The 23,740-nt window shown below is 40.7% G+C and overlaps 2 protein-coding genes across 2 annotated transcripts in view; one reads left to right on the plus strand and one right to left on the minus strand.

Annotated features, from left to right (window-relative positions):
* The window catches only part of adck2 (aarF domain containing kinase 2), a 226,913-nt gene that overhangs the window by 184,679 nt on the left and 18,494 nt on the right, over window positions 1–23,740 (plus strand). The gene's annotated exons all lie outside the window — the stretch shown is intronic.
* Window positions 15,289–23,740, minus strand: part of shisal1b (shisa like 1b) — a 59,296-nt gene continuing 50,844 nt past the window's right edge. The window contains exon 5 of the mRNA XM_072434853.1: window positions 15,289–16,611. Within this exon, the coding sequence (XP_072290954.1) occupies window position 16,611 (1 nt within the window). The 3' untranslated portion in view covers window positions 15,289–16,610. The remainder of the gene's footprint in view (window positions 16,612–23,740) is intronic.

Here is a 23,740-nt window from a genome sequence, read left to right on the forward strand (position 1 = left end):
TTCAAAGAGTCACGGTGTCTGTGCGGCAAAGCCGCACATTTTGCCAAGAATTCAAAATAAAATAGCTTTTTGATGGTAAAACAAAGGGGAGAAGATGTGACAGCGTCACAGATTCAGCAGTAGGCGTAATAAAAGGACAATTGGGGCGCGTTATATTTTATTTCAACAATGATAAATTGTATTGCTTCCTGGTTCACGTGCAGAAATATTTTTGTTCCTTTTATTAATTTAGGTTTAATGTTTATTATTTGATTAAAATAATAGTACTTTAGTGTAAAAAATATCAACTTTTAGTCATAGTTTTAGTAGACTAAATATATGTGATTTTAGTCAAACTAAAACCACATACATTTCACAAACTTTTAATTTACACTGAATGACGTTTCAGTCATTACAAATATGGCATTGACGACATTAACACTGGTTTAATGCCATATTGGGGAACATTCCAAGAAAATGGAGTTGAACAGACAGAAGAAAATGACATACACTGGAAAAAATGACAATCTTAAATACACTGAGCAAGCTGAATGCACTGAACTCAAAGATATGAAACCGTTTCTACATCCACAAAAGACTAATTTTTCTCAAATATTGTTCCCAAATCTATCAGATGTGTGCAATATTCATGCTGTCTGATCAGAGTCTGGATACTGTGAAGTGGGAAGAGTAAGATTGATGTTAACTGCTCAGTGAGACAGACATTGACAGATTTGTAAACAATATTTGCACGAAATGTGGGAATCTTTTGAGAATAGTGTTGCATTTAGATTTTTGTTCAGTGTATGATAAGGTGTGAATAATTGCTTGAATTACATAGTGTTCATCTTAATTGGAACATATTTGTATTATCTTCCACTGTAAGATTTTAATTTTAAGAAGACTTTTCATGCTTGTTCCATTTGTCAAAATACACTAAACAGCGACTTACCCAGAAACAACCCGATGTCTTCACTCTCTGGCGTTCTTAGATTGTCAAAGAGCTCTGTCTCCATTGCTTAAGCGTGTCAACAAACAAACAACATCAAAATCCTTTAACAGTATTAGTTCCTCATTTGATTTCACTTCCACCAAAGCTGAAAACATGGAACGCTGCACAGCAAAAACTAATGATATTTTTCTGACCCCGTTGACCACCGCATGTTTCTCCTTTGAGTCTTTTCCCCGACAGTTCGGAAACTTGTCAAAATGCAAAGTGCAAGATGTTTCCTCATTTCCTCTTCTGCAATCTTGTGCTCACTAAACTAAAATCACTTTAAAATGCATGACTGTGAAACTGATTTGAAGGATGTTACGCAGCCAAAATACAAATGTAATTTTGAACAGCATATGAATAGATAAAAAGTACGCGTGTCGTGAAGTGTAAAAGGTCGTTACTTTACTTCCTGGTGAATTAAAGCAGGTGATGTTTTGTTTTCATGTTTTTTGTGGCTTCCCTTTCCTCAAGTTAACTGTAACTTTCAAACAGGGTCACAAAGAGAAAATAGTTCAGGAACAAGCTTACCGTAGGCAAAATGCAAGTATGACAGGACCGAATCTGAAGTTTCTTGATGTCTCGACAAGTGCAAAGCTGTCAAAGCGGTGATGCAGGAAACAGGCGAGGGAGGAGTTCAGACTGAAGATTATGTTTTCAACGCTGTCAAAATAAGGGCAAAATAAAGGTGTCACCGTGAAAAAGGGAGATAAGCAGACAAAAAGAGGAAACAGGTGAAGTATCTTGACACCTCTTGCATCTTGTTGTGATGTTGTAATGTTTAGAATGGATGAACTGAAGGTAATATGACAGCTTTTTAAAAACAGCCACGAAAACACATACAGCTTATGGATTGAGTTCACTTGTTAGAATGACATAACATTTTATTATTGTTGTATTTTTATATTCTTTTATTTTTTATAAATATGTAGAATGTGAAAATATACTCTTTTTTTTTGCATTAATCAAACATTAACTTTGTTTTAGTTTTAGGTTATTTAGTCATTTATAGTTTGAAAACTCTTCTGCTCAAAGTGCACAGTAAAACATTGAAAACAACCACAAGTTACAAAACATTAAAAGTACAAAGACACATTTTAACACTGCAAAAGAAAAGCTAAAAGTCAAAGTTCAAAGTGCATTATTCAAGATTAGCTTGACAAGATGTCCTGGCTCTGTCAGGACGGTCAGAGTGGTCGTTTGGGCTCGTCTAAAAGTTTACATTTGTAAATTCATTTTTTTTAATGGCAGCGCTCACCACACGTAAACTGTCTCTTACTTTGTGCACTACAGGTAATGTTTCTGGTGAAGGGTCCAGTTTAAAGACCTACTTCCAGACCGTCAGAAGATCTTAATTATTTCACACAAAACTTGAAAATGAACATCTTATAATAATCAACCTTCAACAGTTACAATTGGATCTGGATCTGTTTAATGCCATACAGTGGAACATTCCAGTAACCTCTGCATGGAGACAAGCAGGTAATGAACGGACCACCAGGAACGTTACATAGTCATAATATTCCTTTGTGGGTACTGCTGCAGGTCTATTTTATTAAATGCAATATATTTTCATTAAATACGTGAATGCTACATATTATATGTATGCATAACGCTCTACCTCTTTTCTGAAATTTAAATGAATTTCATCAAGCTCACCAAAATAAGAGCTAGCTCAATTTAAAACAGAATATGGGATGTCTGCGTTGTGAGATAAGCTTTAATGAAAGAGGAAGAGGTACTTCCCTTTTCCTGATACACACTTTTTCTTTCGCTTTATATCTTCAAACACAACCGAGTGTTTCCTGATAAGGCCGTTTATGTTCAGTGTCACGACCCAGGTCTGAAAGTCTAATAAGAGAAAGTGTCTCGGGGAAAACAAGAAGTCTAGAAGGATGGAGCCGGCCAGCGTTCTCCAGGGCTCAAACGTCCTATTGTTTTGAAAGCTGCACTTCAGGAGGACGGGCTGAGCGTGCTTCTTTCAGGCCTGTAGCACTTATGGCACAACTCGCCTCTCCATCTGTGAAACTCCACATCAATTTATTTTCATCCTCCCACAGTTTGACAAGAAAACACATTTGGGCCGACGTTCATATATTAAAACTCGTAAAAGGCCCTGGCTCTTTGATCCTCAACGGTAAAGCAGTTCAAATAAGAGGCAAAACAATTAAAATCACGGTACTTCTGAGCCAGTAATCTTTCAAATATAAAAAAACTGCTTCAAGGATGTGCTGTGCTGATGGTAATTGTGAAAATACGCAAAAAATACAAAAAAATATGTAATGTTAACCCCATTTTAATAGGCTATATTGTCAGGAAATGTTTTACCATTTAATTATTTTTGTTTATGGAAATATGTAGGTTAAGTTAATCAAACATAAAACATTTAATTTAAAAAAGGTGAAAAAGGTCTGTTTAAACAGTGGCAACATTTTGATTTTGTGTGTGTATTTCAAGGAGACATATTAGGCTCTTTTCAATGTGCTTAGTAATGATCTATAACATGAAGAGATAATCATTTTACATTCTGTTCAATGCAAACAGCAATATTGATCTAAAACGGCTTAATAATAGAATAATCCATTGACTTTTTGTTCAAAAGTGCATAACTGATAAGCTCCGCCTCTTCATAGTGACATTTCCCCGTAACAAGCAGGTGATTGTCATGTACGTGTTTTTAGGTTTTAAAAGTGGCTACGTGACATTTTATTAAGTACAGGGTGGGCGGGGATAGGTGGTGGGTCAGCTTGAGCCTCTGTTGCAGAACAATACAGGTTAAACATGCATGAAGGTATCAAAATCCAGCTTAGAGTAAACAAATGATGAGGAAACACTGTTGTAACAAAGATAGAAGCTCATTAAAGCAGATTTAGCATAATTTGTCCCCTTTAAACACGTCCTACACATGCATCAAGGCAAAAAGGCATATTAAAACTGACTCTTTTAATGCACAGTAGTGTAAATAGTTTGTATGAATATAATGTACTGTAAATGTCCACTGGCCTGAGGTCCATAGACTCCCCTTTAAACACTCATGTACACACTTTTGTTCAGTGCGATCAAAAAGACCCTCCCATCAGATTTTCAAGATGGGGCAATTTAGGGGAAGGTTACCATAGCAACTAGAAAAGGAGACAAGGAAATGCGGGTCCAAAATAACCCCTAATACCTTTAGCTGAGCCTAAATTGTCTTGAATTGGATGTTTCAAAGCCAATCTCCAGCGAACGCCAAAGCAAATCGAACCTAGTGCGCAGGTGAGGAATCAAATGAAAATCCAGTCAGTTTGATTTCGCAGGCGCTTATTCCTAAAAAAACACACTCACACAGGCCATCCAGGGTGAGAACCAGATAAGATTGACTCTTTTAATAATTTAGACCTGTGGAGGTGGAGTGTTTTCTAAGTTATCGCAAGCTTTCCACAGTAAAACTCACAAGATGCATTAGAAAAAGAAATTAAAACATGTATACCAAAGTGCTATGGAACCATGAGTTGATGGGTCACATCTGTTAAATAAATCATTCAACTATAATGTCAGACTCCTTTTGAATTAACACTAAGTTTAGTATTTATTTAGCCTTTTAATATCTCCATGGATTTATTCTCCGAGATGCGATGACACAATCCTGAGCTTGAACTTTTTTTAATAAACAGCACAAGAACAAGAATGAAACACCAAAACAGAAGGTAGGTTTTGTGAATCAATAATATTTAAAAAGGATGTGTATACCCTTTTAAGATTTCAGGTGTTTTGAATTGAGTTTGTAAATTCTCCATGCTTCGTATTGTAGCTTATTATCAGCCTTTTTTTCACAGGCTTGGTTGATTGTTCCTCTCTAAAATCTGACATCCCTGTTCACTTTTCCCCCGCTGCTCGGACAGGGGAGCTCATGATTAAGGGGGGTGCAGGTCAGCTTCTTTTCTGAGCTGCGCCGCCCGTTAAAAACTGGGCTTACATTTCGGGACCCGTGCTCTCGTAGTCCATCATCTGTGACTTGCTTTCTTTGCGCTGGAGCATAATATAACCTTCCTGGCTGGTGTGCACATAACTACGCACTTTTTATCTTCTCTTGCTTTTTTCACTTGCCGTTCAAAGAGCTCAAAGTCCATCTATAGGGATGAAGTTGCCCTGTTTGCAGCTAAACACATGAAAATACAGAGGTTAAACAGTCAAACTTCTGTTGGACTTGTGATGCTGACCTTTACACTACATTAGTTAAATCGGGTTATGAGCTGACCCATGCTTGAAAGATGGGTCAAATGCAGAAGATAAAGAAGACGTTTTTCCCTGGTCAATATTTTAAAACACAGACGGATTTGTTTTTATCCACGCAAAAATGACAATGTGTTTTCAGATGTTTTTTCCCACTCTTCAGGTCCATTTCACACTTTTATCTGCCCTGTTCATCAAAGTCAGTGAACAAAAAAGAAACTAACCAGACGATGCAACGAGCAGGGATATGAGAACAATGTGTTCTCAACTTTCATCTAAACATCCATCCGATGACCTCTAAAGTTGAAATACTTTATTACAGCAGTACATTTCACTGTCATCATTCATATCTGTGCCGACACATTCGATTATCTAGTTTGTGTAAGTGGATGGGTGTGGTCTGCTATTTCTCGAACACAGAGGAAAACTTTAGTTTAAGTAGATTTTATGGAAGCATTAACAATCGAGATGGATGGTAAAGTGGAGCCAGAAGATCGGGTTGGAGGAGAAAGTAGGCTTAATGCCATTTTAATAGATAAATGTTAGGCGGATGTAGCTCAGCAGGATGTGGAAACACAGACAATGTTTTTTAAATGCTGATTGATGGAACCAATTGATTTCAAATGCACAGAGAGGGAGTGTTGTGTCCTGGCTAATGCAGAGATGGAAGACAAAGATGGACTGATCTTGTGGACTGAAGGTGCATCAAAATACACAAGACCGTTTATCTCAGTTCAGTTTCAGCTTTTGTCAGATGGTTTAGTGTAAGTGCAAATTAATGAAGTTTAAAGTTTTAAGTACAACATTGTAAAAAAAAAAAGTCCTTCCGATCAAAAAAGTCAATGGAAATGTCATATTTTTCCCAGCATTACCATGACAATATGTAATAGCGCCCATGTTATTGAATGGGGGTCATTTCATATTCATGGTTTCAGTTGCGTGCCTTGTTTGTTGCTGTCGCCATTTTGAGGACATGACAGTGTGTCAGGGACGTGCTCAGATAGAGTCCAGACTGCCCCTGTGTCCTAAGTGACCTCGTGGTCAACATATTTTTTAAGGTTTAATATTCTCCCTCCAGGAAGACAGCAGAGAAGTGAAATGCTGTTTTAACTCAACAAGACAACCAAAGAATATCACTGCTGCTGTTAACTTTGGCCAAGATATTCACATGTCACTTTCTTGTTTATGTCGCAGGCATCAATCTAGTTTATAGCATGTGGCATATTTATCATATGGGACACAATAACCAGTTACTGTTTACTTTCTCATTATCTGTAAACTGTTACAAATAATCTTAAGGCTTACATCACATCTGACACAAATAATAGCTCTTTAAATCACAGTTAAACTGTAGGACGACGAATTCAGAATCAAGACAACAAAACAAACTGTACGGTTTTGGCTGTTTTCGCTGTTTGCATCAAATAAAGACCTTGAAAATGAATCTCACAATTTACCATAGACTAAACTTCAACACTGCTCAGCTCTATGAAAGAAAATGTCTTTAGGCTCAATAACATGAATACCAGTTTAATTCTCGTAAAAGAAACATAAGTCCAGGAGTGAACTGGACTGTTGTCTGAGGAATCTGTGCATGTGTGAGGCTGCAGCCTCACAGACAGTGGCTGCAGCCTCACAGACAGTGGCTGCAGCTCACAGACAGTGGCTGCAGCCTCACAAACAGTGGCTGTAGCCTCACAGACAGTGGCTGCAGCTCACAGACAGTGGCTGCAGCCTCACAGACAGTGGCTGCAGCTCACAGACAGTGGCTGCAGCTCACAGACAGTGGCTGCACCCTCACAGACAGTGGCTGCAGCTCACAGATAGTGGCTGCAGCTCACAGACAGTGGCTGCAGCTCACAGACAGTGGCTGCAGCCTCACAGACAGTGGCTGCAGCTCACAGACAGTGGCTGCAGCCTCACAGACAGTGGCTGCAGCCTCACAGACAGTGGCTGCAGCCTCACAGACAGTGGCTGCAGCTCACAGACAGTGGCTGCAGCTCACAGACAGTGGCTGCAGCTCACAGACAGTGGCTGCAGCCTCACAGACAGTGGCTGCAGCTCACAGATAGTGGCTGCAGCTCACAGACAGTGGCTGCAGCTCACAGACAGTGGCTGCAGCCTCACAGACAGTGGCTGCAGCTCACAGACAGTGGCTGCAGCCTCACAGACAGTGGCTGCAGCTCACAGACAGTGGCTGCAGCTCACAGACAGTGGCTGCAGCCTCACAGACAGTGGCTGCAGCCTCACAGACAGTGGCTGCAGCCTCACAGACAGTGGCTGCAGCTCACAGACAGTGGCTGCAGCTCACAGACAGTGGCTGCAGCTCACAGACAGTGGCTGCAGCCTCACAGACAGTGGCTGCAGCTCACAGATAGTGGCTGCAGCTCACAGACAGTGGCTGCAGCTCACAGACAGTGGCTGCAGCCTCACAGACAGTGGCTGCAGCTCACAGACAGTGGCTGCAGCCTCACAGACAGTGGCTGCAGCCTCACAGACAGTGGCTGCAGCTCACAGACAGTGGCTGCAGCTCACAGACAGTGGCTGCAGCTCACAGACAGTGGCTGCAGCCTCACAGACAGTGGCTGCAGCTCACAGACAGTGGCTGCAGCTCACAGACAGTGGCTGCACACTGGGGCCGAAAGCACAAGCCAACAACACAAGACAACGCAACAGAGACAACAGAGCCATTGAACGCATGCGCTTGAACGAGGGAGGAGAGAAGGGGGAGTCGTGCTGGGAGCAGGAGGAGGAGACAGGTAATGCCAATGCGTAATCTGTTCACAATGTTTTTATCTTCACAAAGCAGTTTGTTGGTGATGTCATGAATGGTACAAAATAACTAGGGATAGTGATACAGAATACATTCAAAGGTAGATAATATTGTGAATGTTGTTCTGAAGATGCATCAAAAAATCATTTATAGTAAAGATACAATAAATAGTGCTGACTAACAATAAAATAGAAAATAAGTAATAATTATTGTAAACTCCCAAAGGTGATATTTCTGCACTGGTGTGATTCATTTCTGATCATTTGTGAACATGAATGGTTACATTTGATTTGAAGACATGTTTTAATATATATCTGTTGGATTGATGATATGAAATGTATATACATTTCAAATTGCGCACATAAGTACATTTTAAGCCATGTGGAAAAGTGCCCTTTTTCCATTGTTGAGCCCCTCAAAATGTCAGCTGTCTGTTAGATATTCATGATGCTACATCATAAAATAGTGCATCTCCCTGAAAAGGAAAAGGGGCAAAACTTCAAGAAGACAGATGTTTTGGGGTTTTGATCCTTATCTATTGCCTTAGAGCACTTTGATATGGTACTTTTAATGGCCTCTTTAAATTCCTCTTTGGAAGATAATAGTCTCGTTGGTCCAATTGTTCAAAGGGGCCGTTCAGTATGGTTCACTTAAGAAAGTGGAGACACTTTTGAACCGTTCTGATCCGCTCATAAGGGAACCAGTGGAAACATGCCATCATTAAACTTAAAAAAGAAACACCCTTTTACATTTTTTTATTGTTTTATTGTTGCATTTCACTCTTTGGAGCGTCCAGATCTGAATCAACTTAATAAAAGAAATGGGATCATTGAGTTCCTGTTCAAAGCTGCAGTACTGCTACTGGCCTCAGGGCTTTTAGTTTTGAAAAATGACTACCGGCATATGTGACACCCCCCTATATATCCCACTGTGTACTGGAGTCTGAAAGTACTGGTAAATACAGAGGCTTGAAGGTGCTAAAACCCGTGAAAGGAAAGAAGACCCAACCAACTACTTTCTTTTGTCTCTGGAATCATTTCATGTTTCTACTATATTCTGTTTTATTGAAGTGTACCCACTGAATAAGGCCACTTAAAGTCACTCAAAGTTGCAGGAATAGTTTGAAGTTGACAAAAGCAGGACGCTGAGTGACAGGGCCGTGCATGTGATGTGATGTGAAGTGAAGTTGTGAGCGAGACGTCAGAGCTGGTTAGTGCATCTCAAAAAGTACCTGGCAAGGTCGAGACAAAATGGTGGGACATCGACGACAGCGCGTGGAAATCTGAACGAAATGGTGTGCCCAAAGTCAATCACATATGTACAAAACAACATGTTGTATTGACAAAGAAAGTCTAGTACAATGGCTTTCAATGGATGACTTTCTCTGTTACTTTCAGCTGTTTGTGGAGATCGTTTCTATGGGAAAACCAATAGTAACTTCATCAATACAACCTTTATTATAAACTAGACATTCAAATTCTTCTGAGGGTTTCCAAGTAGTATCACTGTGTTATTAACTGCATTAACATAGGTCATCTCTGTCTATAAAAGGATATATAAAGGAACACTGCTTGCACCCATGGATACATTATTACATTGTCTGCAATGAGTTTATAAGCACTTTTCACAACTTTCTGAGGCCTTTATGGTAAAGCTAGCCTGCAAACAACCCTCCCTGCTTCATGGAGAATAAAACAAATGCAACAAGCGCATAATGGACTTATTTTTACCAACATTTGTCTGTACTGTATGTGTCAAAACAGATTTAACATTCACAAGAAAACAATCGAGTACAGCCCCTAAAATGATTGCTGATGATGTCGAAGGAAAACACAATTTACAATCTTATTTAGTTTTGAGGGAAGATTTTTGAAGTACCAACCCAAGACATAGGCACAAGAGGCTCACAGTATAGAAGGGCTTATTAGTGGAACTGAAAAAATGACTGTGACAAAGTGGCAACAGTCTGAGCTGGTGGGACAGGTGCAGGTGTCTGAGCCTGTCTGCTGCTGATTTCATCTCTAACCTTTTTCTGCTCTAGCGATTTGCGCCTGGAGCAACTGCTTTTTGGACCGGAGAGGGTCCCCATGACTTTGGATTGTATCCAACTCGACGAAGTAAACATGAAACGTTTAAATGGATTCTCAGTGGGAGAAGCGGTGGCTGACTGGTAATCTCACCTCCCCTCACAGCAAGAAGGTCATGGATTTCTGTGCAAAGTCATGTTCTAGTCTGTGTCTATAACAATAAATTGTCCTACAGTCGTCCTGACCAAGCCTATTGTTCAAGGACTGAAGATGGGCCCAACTACTCTTGACAAGCATGAGTCAAATGCAGAGGATTCATTTTCCCACAAGGACCAGGAAAGTGGATGTTGTCAAGTCTTAAGACGTTGAAATTTAAACCAGTACTTGCCATTTTAATGCCCATCTGTTTCAACAAAAGTGTTTCGTTGTTGTTCATCACTTTCTCGTTTGTTGTCGTCCGTCATTAATTCAGTTTTGTGTACAGACAAATCATCCAAGAACTGTGGCTGAATATAATAGCCTGTTGTACCTTTATGCATTTATGTATTTACCCACATCAGCAATATGTTTTCTTTTTTGACAACCCTTATTGCTCTATGGGCTTTTTTGCTGTAGTGCTTAAGCCAAGAATTTAGAATTTATTGATGCATATAGTGAAAGAAAAGTATTGCAACGGCACAATAACTTCTTGTAGAAAATAATAGTCTGCCATGCGTCATCGCCACTAACCACTCCTTTGAGAACAGCTGAACGTCACTATCTGGCAAAGATCCATCATCAGGCCTGAACCAAGACAACAAATACAAGTAACTCTGTAAACAAGAGTGTTTAGTTCTGTTGGATTTATATATTTTATCTTACTAATGTATCATGTATTTTGCTTAACATGTAATGTATATTATGCTTGAACATTTAGTTTGCTTAACAGTCTAAGAAGTGATTCTCAGTGTGTGAGCTGTTTGCAGACGGAGCAGTTTCTCATGAAAGATGAGAACAGATGAAAAAAACGACAGGACTATGTATGCTATGTATCTATGCGGAAATGTATTAAAAGTGTGGGCCAGCTGTCCTGTATGTGACCTGTACCAGTGACCTTTTCCACTTAGGGGCAGCTGGTTAATGTGTAACTAGGGCAGAGGTGGGCAATTATTTTCCTCCGAGGGCCATATTCGAATCAAGGCAAGTAGCGGAGGGCCAGCCCGCAATCATTGGTGTGAAAAAAAATAAATCCCAAAAATTAAATATCAAATAAAATGTCACTTTTCTGTCAAATATAGGCTATTGAATCTATTATTTAATTGATTTCACGTCATATGTATTAAGGATACACGTGCAGACAGATGCCTGAGGGCAAAAAAAGAAAGAAATATATATATATATATATATATATATATATTTTAATATTACTTGGACAAGCTTGGCGGGCCGGATTGAAAGGCCCTGCGGGCCGGATCCGGCCCGCGGGCCGTAGTTTGCCCACCCCTGAACTAGGATATGGTCCTTAATAAAAGGGAGGTTGGAAGCGGGAGACCGGCAGAGCGCTCGGAGCAGGTTGGGCTGTTGGGCTTGTTCCTCTCTGTCGTTTCGCTCCCGTATTACCGGGGTTAAAGATATAGATGGTCTAAAACGTCTTATTTCTTGTAACGTTGTCTTTCTTCTCTCTCTGAGTAAAATATTTAGTTCTATCAAGTTCCAATGCAGTTAGCTCCTCCCTTCAGACAGCTATAAGACAGTGACTCACCAGAGGAACTGAAGATGGATGAGGTATTGCATTCAGGTATAATAATTGTTGATTTAATCTCACATCATTTTAAAGGTGTACTGGGTAACATTTCTGGTGGGAGCTTGTCTTCATGGAGAAAGTTCCACAGTGAGCATACAACTTTACATGTATTCATTCAATTACATGTGCTTTGTGTAACATTCCAGAAAAAAACAACTCATAATGCATCTTAAAAGATCATCTAAAAAAGAGGATGATGTAATTACATATATGATGCAATAGCGTGCCAAGGTTTTGCATTGAAATCTAAAAAGAGCATCTTGCAAAGCTTAAATATTTGATCTTTTGCTAAATGTAGACTTGTTTGTACAACTTTAGGCTTTTCTTTGGCTTGTGTACCCCATAAGGACAAATAGCTTAAAAGTCAACCTAAAAATAGCCGTTAGCTGACTATCCCCCCACAGAGCAGAGGACACAGAGGGCTTTAGACACACTGGAAAAGATAAAACTTTATTTATGTCCCTGTTGTGACAATACAAAGTCAACAAGTGCAATAATACCAAGCCGAAAAAGGACAGTTTCCTCTCCACAGTAGTACGACACTGAACAACGTGGTCCTTTTCACCTCCACACCCGGAAAAGTGAGGTACTTGTACAAAGCTTCAATGTGAACGGTTATTCGACTGTAAGGCAACTGTTTCCACGGCAACCCAGAATCAGAGACAGAACCAGGAGAGAACGTCTTGTGGCCAAAAACCGTACGGTGTTACAGGTTGCGTTCTCTGGTCAAAATAGCACATGGTTTAGCAGGTGTATTGTAGCTATTGTAACTCCTCTGCTAATACAAATGATTATCCTTTCAATATGATATGATTTTTAGGCATATACATTAGTAGATGAAGTGTTCAATGCTAATGCTATTGATCAATTAGCAACTCGGCTAATCTGGTAAAAAACAACAACTCCGGAGCCAACTCTCTGTTTTCCTTATAGCTCAAAAAAACTCCAATTATGAATAATCCAGAGTGTGTCGGCTGGTACCAACCCATCAACCGTATTTACCTGAAGCCAAAGCCTCGTTAAAAGTCATTGTTTGGTGTGTAAACCTTTTTAGATGATAATTAGTAAAACTAGCAAATCTGAGCTAAAGGCTAATTGACTTTAAGTTTAGATTTCTGAACTTTTACGCTCCTGGTAATAAATTAGTGAGCACTAAACATCATATTTGACATATTACAGGTGAAGAGAGCAGATAAATGACATTATTATAATGTAATAAACACTGTATATGGGGATTGGTTTCACCATTAATTTGTATGTGGAGGAACGTTCAATTTGACATATGAATGTTTATGATCTGATTATAAATCTTTTGATTAATTTGATCTTAATTTGTCCTGTGGCTTAATAAGAAAGCTTACAGGATCAATTAAAAGTTTGAGGTGGCAAGGGCTGAAAGACGATTAACATTTTGACATTTATGAATAAAATAAATCACCCACAGACTAATTTTGTCTCTAAACCTTCCACATGAGATTTTGACAACAAATTCTAGAATGTGAACACAACCGATTAGAATAGAGCTCCCCAGTGAGAGATTCTTATGGCAAAATACATGTTAAGTAAATTGAGTTATTGTATAGATTTTTCATAAAGCAAACGGTGCATTCACTTGTCCTTGAAATCCAAACTTAAAGAGCAAGTAACTCTGGACAAAACAAAACCACCAGGTAAGTACCACCTGTGACGGCTTTGAATTTGAGTTTCATATTTTGTATTACTATTATTATTATTATCTAATAGATTATTTTTTTAAATGGTCAATTATTTAGAGAAGTTAGTTGCTCTTTAACTTTTGGAAGACAGTTATAACCAATGCTACGGTATATTTTTAATAGCTCTCACAACTCCTCTTTTGTTAGCTTGCTTGCAATTCCATTTAACATTATCCAACTAAACAACTTGAGTGTCAAAGAATTGTTTATTCCAATTAGTCTGTTTTATTCCTTTATTGTCTTGTCATTGCTCCAAGGACCTGAATGCAGATATGATAATTCACAATACCCTGTCACATTAGGCCACCAATACAAAACATTACAAAACCTAGATACTGCAAGTAAAATATGGGACTATTTATTCTGACCCTGCTACTATTTGCAATGATTCCCTGCATTTAAAATTCATTATTACTGTTACTACCAGACCTCCTATGACTTATAGAAGAACACACTGTATACAAAAATGACATATATGCTAAATCTAACTGCACTTTATCCAGATTTGAGAAGTAATTTAATCCCTTTGTGCGGCAGAGACTGTCAAAAATGCCTGTGCGAGCTAAAGAGGCAACTACAGAAAGAAAGTGGGGAATTTAAGACCATGACTGGACTCTTGGCCAATTATTTCACTCGGGCACTTCGGTTCTCCACGTGCAATTAAACTTTTGCCACCAAGATGAGATGAACTGGCTCTAATCACTCAGCAAACGGGAGTATTATTGCCGTTAACCTGGTACACGCTCGTATCAACTTGGCCAGCATCAATTTAGAGGCTGCTTAACTTTTAGATACGGGAGGCATTCATGTGGCCTATTTGAATAATGACAAACCAGTGTTGAGATTCACTTCAATATCGTGTTTGATCGTATCTGATATTAAGTGGATGGGTTACATTTTGGATAACGCTACTAATAACTATACTTTTAATAGAATAAAGCATGATCATTAATTCATGATGAACAAATAGTTTATTAAGAATTGTTCAGGCTTATTAACTACTTAATACTTTCTGATTGCGAACCCTAAAACCACATTAATTGGTTACAAGTAATTTAAATAACTGTTTGTTCGTCATGAAAAAGTCAAGTGGTTTATTTACATATTTAACCTATATTATATTAAGCATTTGATAATAGCTTCAATAAAGCATGAACAAAGACTTAATGAACAAAAAGGTTGCTAAGGCTGCTTTAAACTAGAAAAAAAAAACTGGATGGATGGAACATTGGTTTTAGATCATATTTGCTCGAAAAGAGACCAAAAAAAAGGCGAGAAACCAATTTATTTGTTTTGCTGCGTGTCACTTTTTAAAAAATGTTGAGCTTCCACTTTTGTGCTGTGTTCACTACGGTCCCCAACGGTCAGCACATGTACAGCTCCCTCGCTTTAAGCTGTGAGAGGACAAATCGCATTTGATGGAGAAAAGATGGACAGAAGCCTCTATGCGTATGCGCTAATAAATGTGCCTCAAGCCTGAATCATTCACTATCAAATATATGTTCATTATGAGATCAGACTTTGTTCATTCTTTACTAAGACTAATTAAGGGGAAGTTGTTCCAAAGTGGAATCTACAATATTTCCACAATTTCACATCGGAATAACAAGCAGCTGAGGAAAAATGTTGATGGAACCAAATAAAATATAACACTAAATCAATATATTCTATTCTCTTTTGTAAAAGTTCAATTAAAAATACATTTCCAGTGACAATGAATACAATAACATTTATGGCTACTGATGATCCTTAATGGCAAGTCATTTTGAATATAATACTTGTACTTTATAATCATTGTTTTAACTGTAAAGTGTTTGAAAATACTGAATCACACCTTCCAATAGCCACATGAATGAAATTGTAATACCCAAGTCTCATTGGTTCATAATGTATAACTATGGCTCTCACTTTTCCCAGTGTTGCCTTTTTTGTAAGAAGTTCAATTTGATGTACTTGAGGATTTAAATGTTTCTCTAACTAAAGGTTCATGATCTGTTTGTGTCTCGTGACCTGCCTGCTGCGCCTCACTGACTCCAACTCTCCTCTGACTTTGACCCTCCACTCGACCTCTGGGCTTCTGTACATTATTGCTGACGGGGAACGGATTGAATGTGTTTTCAGTGGTTTCTATGAGAGTTATGGCTAATCATGGACGATGTGTTTGACCAATGTGGGGTATAAAGCACTAGCGGGTGGAAATTCATTTGTATAATATTGCTAATGGAGCCACTGACAGGCAGCTCTGGTAATAAAGAAGGGCATCCAAGTCATTGAAGTGATTATCGGTGAGGACTAAATGGGCTGTAGGCACACAGCCAAAGGTTTAGGTCAGACTCTGGAAACTAGCAAAAAGAGCGTTCTGTGAGAAATCCCTGATCTTCGAGTTGTAGGTGAAAGTTTTACTAAGCATTAATACTGCTACCTCAGTTATATAAAACCTATGAGAAACCTTGATGACCGAGTATTGAGCTACAGCAGTTTAACTGTATGGCGTTTTGTCCTGGTCAGAAAATATAGAGAAACACTTTGTTTCAAAAAGGAGACCTAAACATTGTCTATTAGCAAGTGTTTAACATGGCTGCAGTTACTACGTATGTGTCTGACTCTGTAACAAAACACTTTAATCTATGGGAGATGCTCAGCATCAACCTACACTTTGTACATGGTCTGAATGTCCACCACTACATTTCTCTGACTAGTTCACATAAATAAATCACCAAACAGATACCCACCACTGTGTCTAACTGCTACGGGACACGACACAGCAGTGAACAACATTTGAAAAAAACAGCCCGGAGGACAAACGCCTCCATCAGAGTTTGTTTGGCTGCTTTAGTCCACAGTCGCTAAGGAGGAGTAAAGTGTCATTGTACAGTCCTGCAGACCACAGTCCTGCTCCTCTCAGCTGACAGTCCAGCATCTCAGGATGTTTGTGCTCATCAACAGGCTGGATTCACTGCTCCAAATACAGCAGTTCAGTTCTTCAATGCAGTACACAGTGCTTTCCTCCAGCGCAGTAGTCCAGTACGTCAGAGCAGTACAATATGGCTGCTCCATCAGAGAGTCCAATGAAGGTTCATCATCTGCTCTACAAACAAGGAGTTCATTCTTCTGTGGGTTCACCAGCTCTGTAAAGAAAAAAACAACACAGAAGGAAGAGTGTAAGTGTGTCTTGGTTTAAAATACATTATAACACAAACAGAAGAACATTTATTATGTAAATCTCAGGACGAGCAGTTTAATCATAGCCACAGGAGTTTGCATTCCATTGTCTGCTTGGGCAAAACTAATGAGACTTTATCTATGTTCTCCTACATCTTAATCAATACCATGAATGTATTCCTACTGTACAGATAATAATGATGTGAAGAAAAGATAAGGAGACTGCAATGATTAGAATGGTTTGAAATAGCAAATTATTTCCTAAAAAATAACTAAATGGAATAAAAACAAATATTGCTGGAAGTCATCCAAAAGCCTGCAAAGCAGTGAAGCTTCTTCCTCCTGCAGCAGCCTGGCTGCTTTTATATGGTCTGTGATGTTAATTAACTCACACCACATGGAGGGAGCAGCTTTAATTGGACAAGGTCTTGGCATGCTGCTCCGTGGACAGTCGGGCCCGAATAATTTCATAATGTCCAATCCTATTATTACCAGCAAAAGCCCAGAGCTGAAGTTCAAAGATGGACGTAAATATGCAGGAGACAGGATGGCTTTGATCATGCTGACTGAAATGCCCGGGCAATGTGTGAAAATGTCTAAGTCAGATCCTGTATAGCAGAGCACACTGTCACGGTGAGCAGCCCGGGCAGTGGGGGCAGCACCGGGCAGTGGGGGCAGCACCGGGCAGTGGGGGCAGCACCGGGCAGTGGGGCCAGCACCGGGCAGTGGGGGCAGCACCGGGCAGTGGGGCCAGCACCGGGCAGTGGGGGCAGCACCGGGGAGTGGGGGCAGCACCGGGGAGTGGGGCCAGCACCGGGCAGTGGGGGCAGCACCGGGCAGTGGGGGCAGCACCGGGCAGTGGGGGCAGCACCGGGCAGTGGGGCCAGCACCGGGCAGTGGGGCCAGCACCGGGCAGTGGGGCCAGCACCGGGGAGTGGGGGCAGCACCGGGCAGTGGGGGCAGCACCGGGCAGTGGGGCCAGCACCGGGCAGTGGGGGCAGCACCGGGGAGTGGGGGCAGCACCGGGGAGTGGGGCCAGCACCGGGCAGTGGGGGCAGCACCGGGCAGTGGGGGCAGCACCGGGCAGTGGGGGCAGCACCGGGCAGTGGGGCCAGCCCCGGGCAGTGGGGGCAGCACCGGGGAGTGGGGGCAGCACCGGGGAGTGGGGCCAGCACCGGGCAGTGGGGCCAGCACCGGGCAGTGGGGCCAGCACCGGGGAGTGGGGGCAGCACCGGGCAGTGGGGCCAGCACCGGGCAGTGGCGCCAGCACCGGGCAGTGGGGCCAGCACCGGGGAGTGGGGGCAGCACCGGGCAGTGGGGCCAGCACCGGGCAGTGGCGCCAGCACCGGGCAGTGGGGCCAGCACCGGGCAGTGGGGCCAGCACCGGGCAGTGGGGGCAGCACCGGGCAGTGGGGGCAGCACCGGGCAGTGGGGGCAGCACCGGGCAGTGGGGCCAGCACCGGGCAGTGGGGGCAGCACCGGGCAGTGGGGGCAGCACCGGGCAGTGGGGCCAGCACCGGGCAATGGGGCCAGCACCGGGCAGTGGGGCCAGCACCGGGCAGTGGGGCCAGCACCGGGCAATGGGGCCAGCACCGGGCAGTGGGGCCAGCACCGGGCAGTGGGGCCAGCACCGGGCAGTGGGGCCAGCACCGGGCAGCATCGCCTATGGACATAGCACAGAATGCACAGGAGAGACTGAGACACTTTGTCCAGGGCAAGAGAGAGGTTTATCTACTCGAGTAAGCTCAATATACTGTAATATCATTAACATGCCAAGTCTTAGATAATGAACACTGACAAGTATGAATGAAGGATAAACTGTGTATCTGTGAGTGACGGGCCCCCCAGACCAGTTCACTCTGAAGATGATGCTGTTAAGGCCGGTCTGCATTTCCACCTTCAGGTCCCGGCTCGCAGTGTCTGCTACGTGAGCAGCTGTCGTCACCCAAACACAGCGATTTTTGCTTTTCTCATTGATTCTGCAGAAATTGACTGTCCAAAATGTTTTTCCAGTTGCCAATGTTTTGACGGACCACATGCGACCCCGATTGACTAATCCACCTGCCAATCACGTCATTCTGCATGTGGGAAGATAAACCCGTGCTCAGATTGATATTAATCTGATTTAGGGTGGAGTGCATAGAGCGGGCTGGTGGAAGTTGGGCTTAACAGTAGTACGACAAACTGTAAGGTGCAACTTTTTGCCCTTAAAATTATGTTTGAAACTAGACATAAACATTTGATTGCTAGTTCTGGTAATTAAAATGGCTATTCTTGGTCTGCATCAACAGCGGTCCAAGGGAGAAACAGGTGAATTTGCATCCACAGAGGCTACTAAACTACTCGCACTAAACTCCCAGCCTGAGCACAGCCAGTAGAAGCACGAGTAGGTGGACACCATTTCACAGTTAATTTTGTGCCAAGCTGTTTTGGAGTTGCCAAGTCTTCTTTGATGTGCTGTTTGTGAAAATGTGAACTGCAATGGGCTGATACCAACTCCTATCTTTAAACCGTTGCTCATCATGTATGTATTTTTGATTTTGACGCCACACTGAGAATAAGAATCTGTTTGGATCCATCATCAATGCTGACTAAACCTAATTGCATTCAAAATGAGCAGATTGGTATTCTACCCACCGCTGTTCAGCACTACCTATTATTCAACCTTGTGTTTATAATTTATCTCCCACTTTAAAATCATGTTGATCCATGTAGTTTGTTGGATTCAAATTTTGTCTCAATTTAAATGTACACTATATAACTTTTCTGATGAGGGCCAGATGTGTAGAAAAATTTATGTTTTTCATGGTCATTGCGAGCAATAAAAGCTACAGTACCGGTAATTTGATAAATGCAACATAGATACATTTAATGTCACGTTGTGGAACTTATGCAAAGCAGAAACAAGCTGGTGACGAGTTCTCCTCCATCTTTAATGTGCTTAAAATATACTTTAAAGGGTCATTTTGAAATCAGAAATATACATTTTAAGTAAGAAATGTAACACAGTTCTTATTGATTTCTTATACAACTTTCAAATGTCGATGTTTTGGGTGGTTTGAGTAGCTTTTCCAAATGTCCAATGTTTTCAAAAGCCTCCAGAGAGTTGAGATTTGAAGCTGCTGAGCCCTTAATGGATGCAGAGCTTCCAGGAAATGCACGGTCAATTGCCTTTTAAGGAACTGAGCTGAAGTACTCTCTTTCTAGACTTCTTCACTTGGCACATTAATGGGTCTTTTCAAAACACACTCCAGTCAAATCCTGCACTGCCCTAATGTTATGGCAAAAGAGAGAGAATGTGGTGTACTGGACTAATACACACAATCAAATATTGTTCCCCCAATTAATTGAAATGTAGCTTTTTGTAAAAACGTTAGAATAATCATTGTGTGAAAAAGAGGTTTGACAGATCTTTCCTTCCTGCTGCTGTCAGTCCTGTATGAACCGTTCTCCTGTAGTATTCATGAGCATTACTGTAATAATGTGAATACTGTGACCTGCTATTTATGTCCATAATCTGCTCTGTACATAATTATAGTCAGAGCCACTCATTGTATAGTATTATTCTTGTAGCCTTTACTCTACTTACATTGTTCTATTTAAATTATTTCAATAGTTATTTTCACTTTTGAGTGCATGTTTCTAATCTCCTGCTGTTCTTTTTCTGCAATTTTCCCACTGGGACAAATAAAGATTCTCTTCTTTTATAATTGAATGACTTTACCATGGACTGAAGTAGTAGTAGTAATAGCAGTGGTAGTTGTAGAAGTAACAGCAGGGGGAGCAGTATAGACTAATTGTAATATTAATCATCAGAGGACGTAAGAGATGAGAGGATTATTCAAAATTTAAACCAAACGTTTAATGGTTTCAAAGGTATTCTGCACTTTTATTATTCATTTTACAAACATGTTATATTTTATGATAATTAAACCTCAACTAAAAATATATATTTTTACACATTTCTGTTTGACTGACATAATATTATCAGAGAGATGACTTTAGGTGCACTTTTTACTTGTTACCATGGATATGTTTTGTGCAGTGCACTTATGCATTCAACAGTCCTTTACTCTAGCTTGAACTAATTAGTGGAGTTATTTTCCATTTGAAATGCTCTTTGTTGGATTCTGTGGTTTGTTTTTAGACACGATTCTGTGTTACATTACTACACATGGTTAAACAACATATCCACTTTTCTTTGCCAGCAATCTCCCTTTTCAATGTTTGTTATGTATGTTTTATTCACTGCAGTAGAAAAAGCTTCAGTTGTAGTCATCTGGACTCAGTTTGAAAAAATAGACGTTTCGACTCTCATCCAAGAGTCATTGTCAATAACAGAATTTAGGTCGAGAACTCCGATATTAATACTGTTCAGTGGTAAGACCCGCCCATTGGGAGGAGCCTTCCTGAAGTAGAAAGAGTTGTTTGTTTCAATAGAAACTCCCCCCTTGTATCTACCGAGCTAGACTATTCAGAATCTTAATGGGCTATTAGAAACCTCTTTGTCTTTGTGAGACCCTGGCTCAACCACCCTGAGTACCTGATTAGCATCTGAATGTCCTCTACCTTTCCAGGGGTTCAGTAACCCATTATAAATAACAGGAAGATTAAACCTTAGCCCTCCATTTCTGTTTAAAGAAGGTCTTTCTTTTTTAACAAAAATAGCTTCCTTGACTCCTCTTTCAAACCATCTTTTCTCCCTGCTTAAAACCTTCACCTCACCGTCTTCAAACGAGTGATTAGAGGCTTCAAGATGGAGATGCACGGCACTCTGTGGTCCTGAACTTGTATTTCTTCTGTGCTGATAAAGCCTCTTGTGTAGAGGCTGTTTCGTCTCACCTATGTACCGTTCTTTACAGCTTTCTTCACTGCATTGGATCGAATAAACTACATTGCTCTGTTTTTGAGTCGGCAACTTGTCCTTTGGGTGAACCAGTTTTTGTCTTAAAGTGTTTCCTGGTTTAAAATAAACAGGGACATTGTGTTGTCTAAAAATTCTCTGCAGTTTTTTCCGAGAGGCCAGACACATAAGGGATAGAAACACCCTTCCTTCTCTGTTTAGTTTCCCTTTTGTCCTGCTTCTTGGTTCTCTTCACTCTGTTGAGAGCCCAAGCGGGGTAACCACAGGCCTCTCGGAAAAACTGCAGAGAATTTTTAGACAACACGAAGTCCCTGTTTATTTTAAACCAGGAAACACTTTAAGACAAAAACAGGTTCACCCAAAGGACAAGTTGCCGACTCAAAAACAGAGCAATGTAGTTTACTCGATCCAATGCAGTGAAGAAAGTTGTAAAGAACGTTACATAGGTGAGACGAAACAGCCTCTACACAAGAGGCTTTATCAGCACAGAAGAAATACAAGTTCAGGACCTCAGAGTGCCGTGCATCTCCATCTTGAAGCCTCTAATCACTCGTTTGAAGACGGTGAGGTGAAGGTTTTAAGCAGGGAGAAAAGATGGTTTGAAAGAGGAGTCAAGGAAGCTATTTTTGTTAAAAAAGAAAGACCTTCTTTAAACAGAAATGGAGGGCTAAGGTTTAATCTTCCTGTTATTTATAATGGGTTACTGAACCCCTGGAAAGGTAGAGGACATTCAGATGCTAATCAGGTACTCAGGGTGGTTGAGCCAGGGTCTCACAAAGACAAAGAGGTTTCTAATAGCCCATTAAGATTCTGAATAGTCTAGCTCGGTAGATACAAGGGGGGAGTTTCTATTGAAACAAACAACTCTTTCTACTTCAGGAAGGCTCCTCCCAATGGGCGGGTCTTACCACAGAATAGTATTAATATCGGAGTTCTCGACCTAAATTCTGTTATTGACAATGACTCTTGGATGAGAGTCGAAACGTCTATTTTTTCAAACTGAGTCCAGATGACTACAACTGAAGCTTTTTCTACTATGGAACACGCCTGGACGAATGAGGGATTACACCGATTTATTCACTGCACCCTTTTCCTTCCATGATACTTGTGTGGGCTGTATATATATATATATATATATAGGCGAAGCAAACATCCCAACACATTTTGAAAGTGCAAGTGATATTTAGATATACTGCTCCAGAAAAGTCTTTGAAATGAGGTCTTTGAATCCGTCAGATATATTACTATTGAGGAACTGTCTCTGTAAAGGCCCTGTTTATCCCAAAGCTTTTTATAGCAGCAGATCTGAACGAAAAAAATCTGAAGAAATCCTCGTATCTCTTGCACCATTTCACTAGTTTCTGGGTCAAAGCAGCGATCATCACTCATCAAGCACGTGTATTACCATAAAGTGAACATGCACCCGCAGCTCAAGCTCACTTTGTCAATAAGGATTTGGCCATAGCCTCTTTTCATATCTGAAGATGAGCCGATAGGAGAAGATTGATGGGACCTATCGGACTCAGCGGTCTTCAGAAGTAATGAGGAGTCTCCGTGGATACGTTTAATTAACAATGTTTCCACCAGAGGAAAATAGCCAGAGGTCCCACTGCTTCTCGGTCTAACAAAGTCCACTGTCTGGGCCACGTATAGAGCCATTTGTCAAAATTCTGCTTGGATTAAATTAGGATGACCTGCGATACGTAGAAGAACACAAGGACATGGAAGATTTAGAGCTCTTTATACAGGAAGGAACTTGTTTGCCATGTCCCGAGAGCAATCTATTATTTACCATTATAAATCTTTAAAGAACCTCTTGGACATGACAATATTAATACAACAACTAAGTTAATATAGTATTTGTATGAGATAGTGTTGAAAATATTAATAGATAGTAGTAGTAAAAAGCCAGTACTAGCAGTGGTGTGTTTATGTGACACACAATATTGAATCTATAGTTTAAACCTGAGCTGAGACAGGTCTGAATTTGCAGATGTTTTGACCTGATTTATGATTAATATTTCTATAATTACTGGGTTGTTCCACATGAATCGAAAACTAGCACAAAGTTCAACCTCTTATCTATCTATACATTTAAAGACAAAAACTTAAAATTGTTTTTTCAGCCTCAGAAAGTGGTGCCATTATTCAAAGCCAAAACATAATTGTTTTCAGTTGAAAGGATATTAAGACATGAAGCGAATGTGACACATTTATGGAGCCAATCCAAA

Source organism: Eucyclogobius newberryi, unplaced genomic scaffold (genome assembly GCF_026437365.1).
Source record: "Eucyclogobius newberryi isolate DKJ021-1_F unplaced genomic scaffold, fEucNew1.0.hap1 SCAF_7, whole genome shotgun sequence".
NCBI classification, from domain to species: Eukaryota; Metazoa; Chordata; class Actinopteri; order Gobiiformes; family Gobiidae; genus Eucyclogobius; species Eucyclogobius newberryi.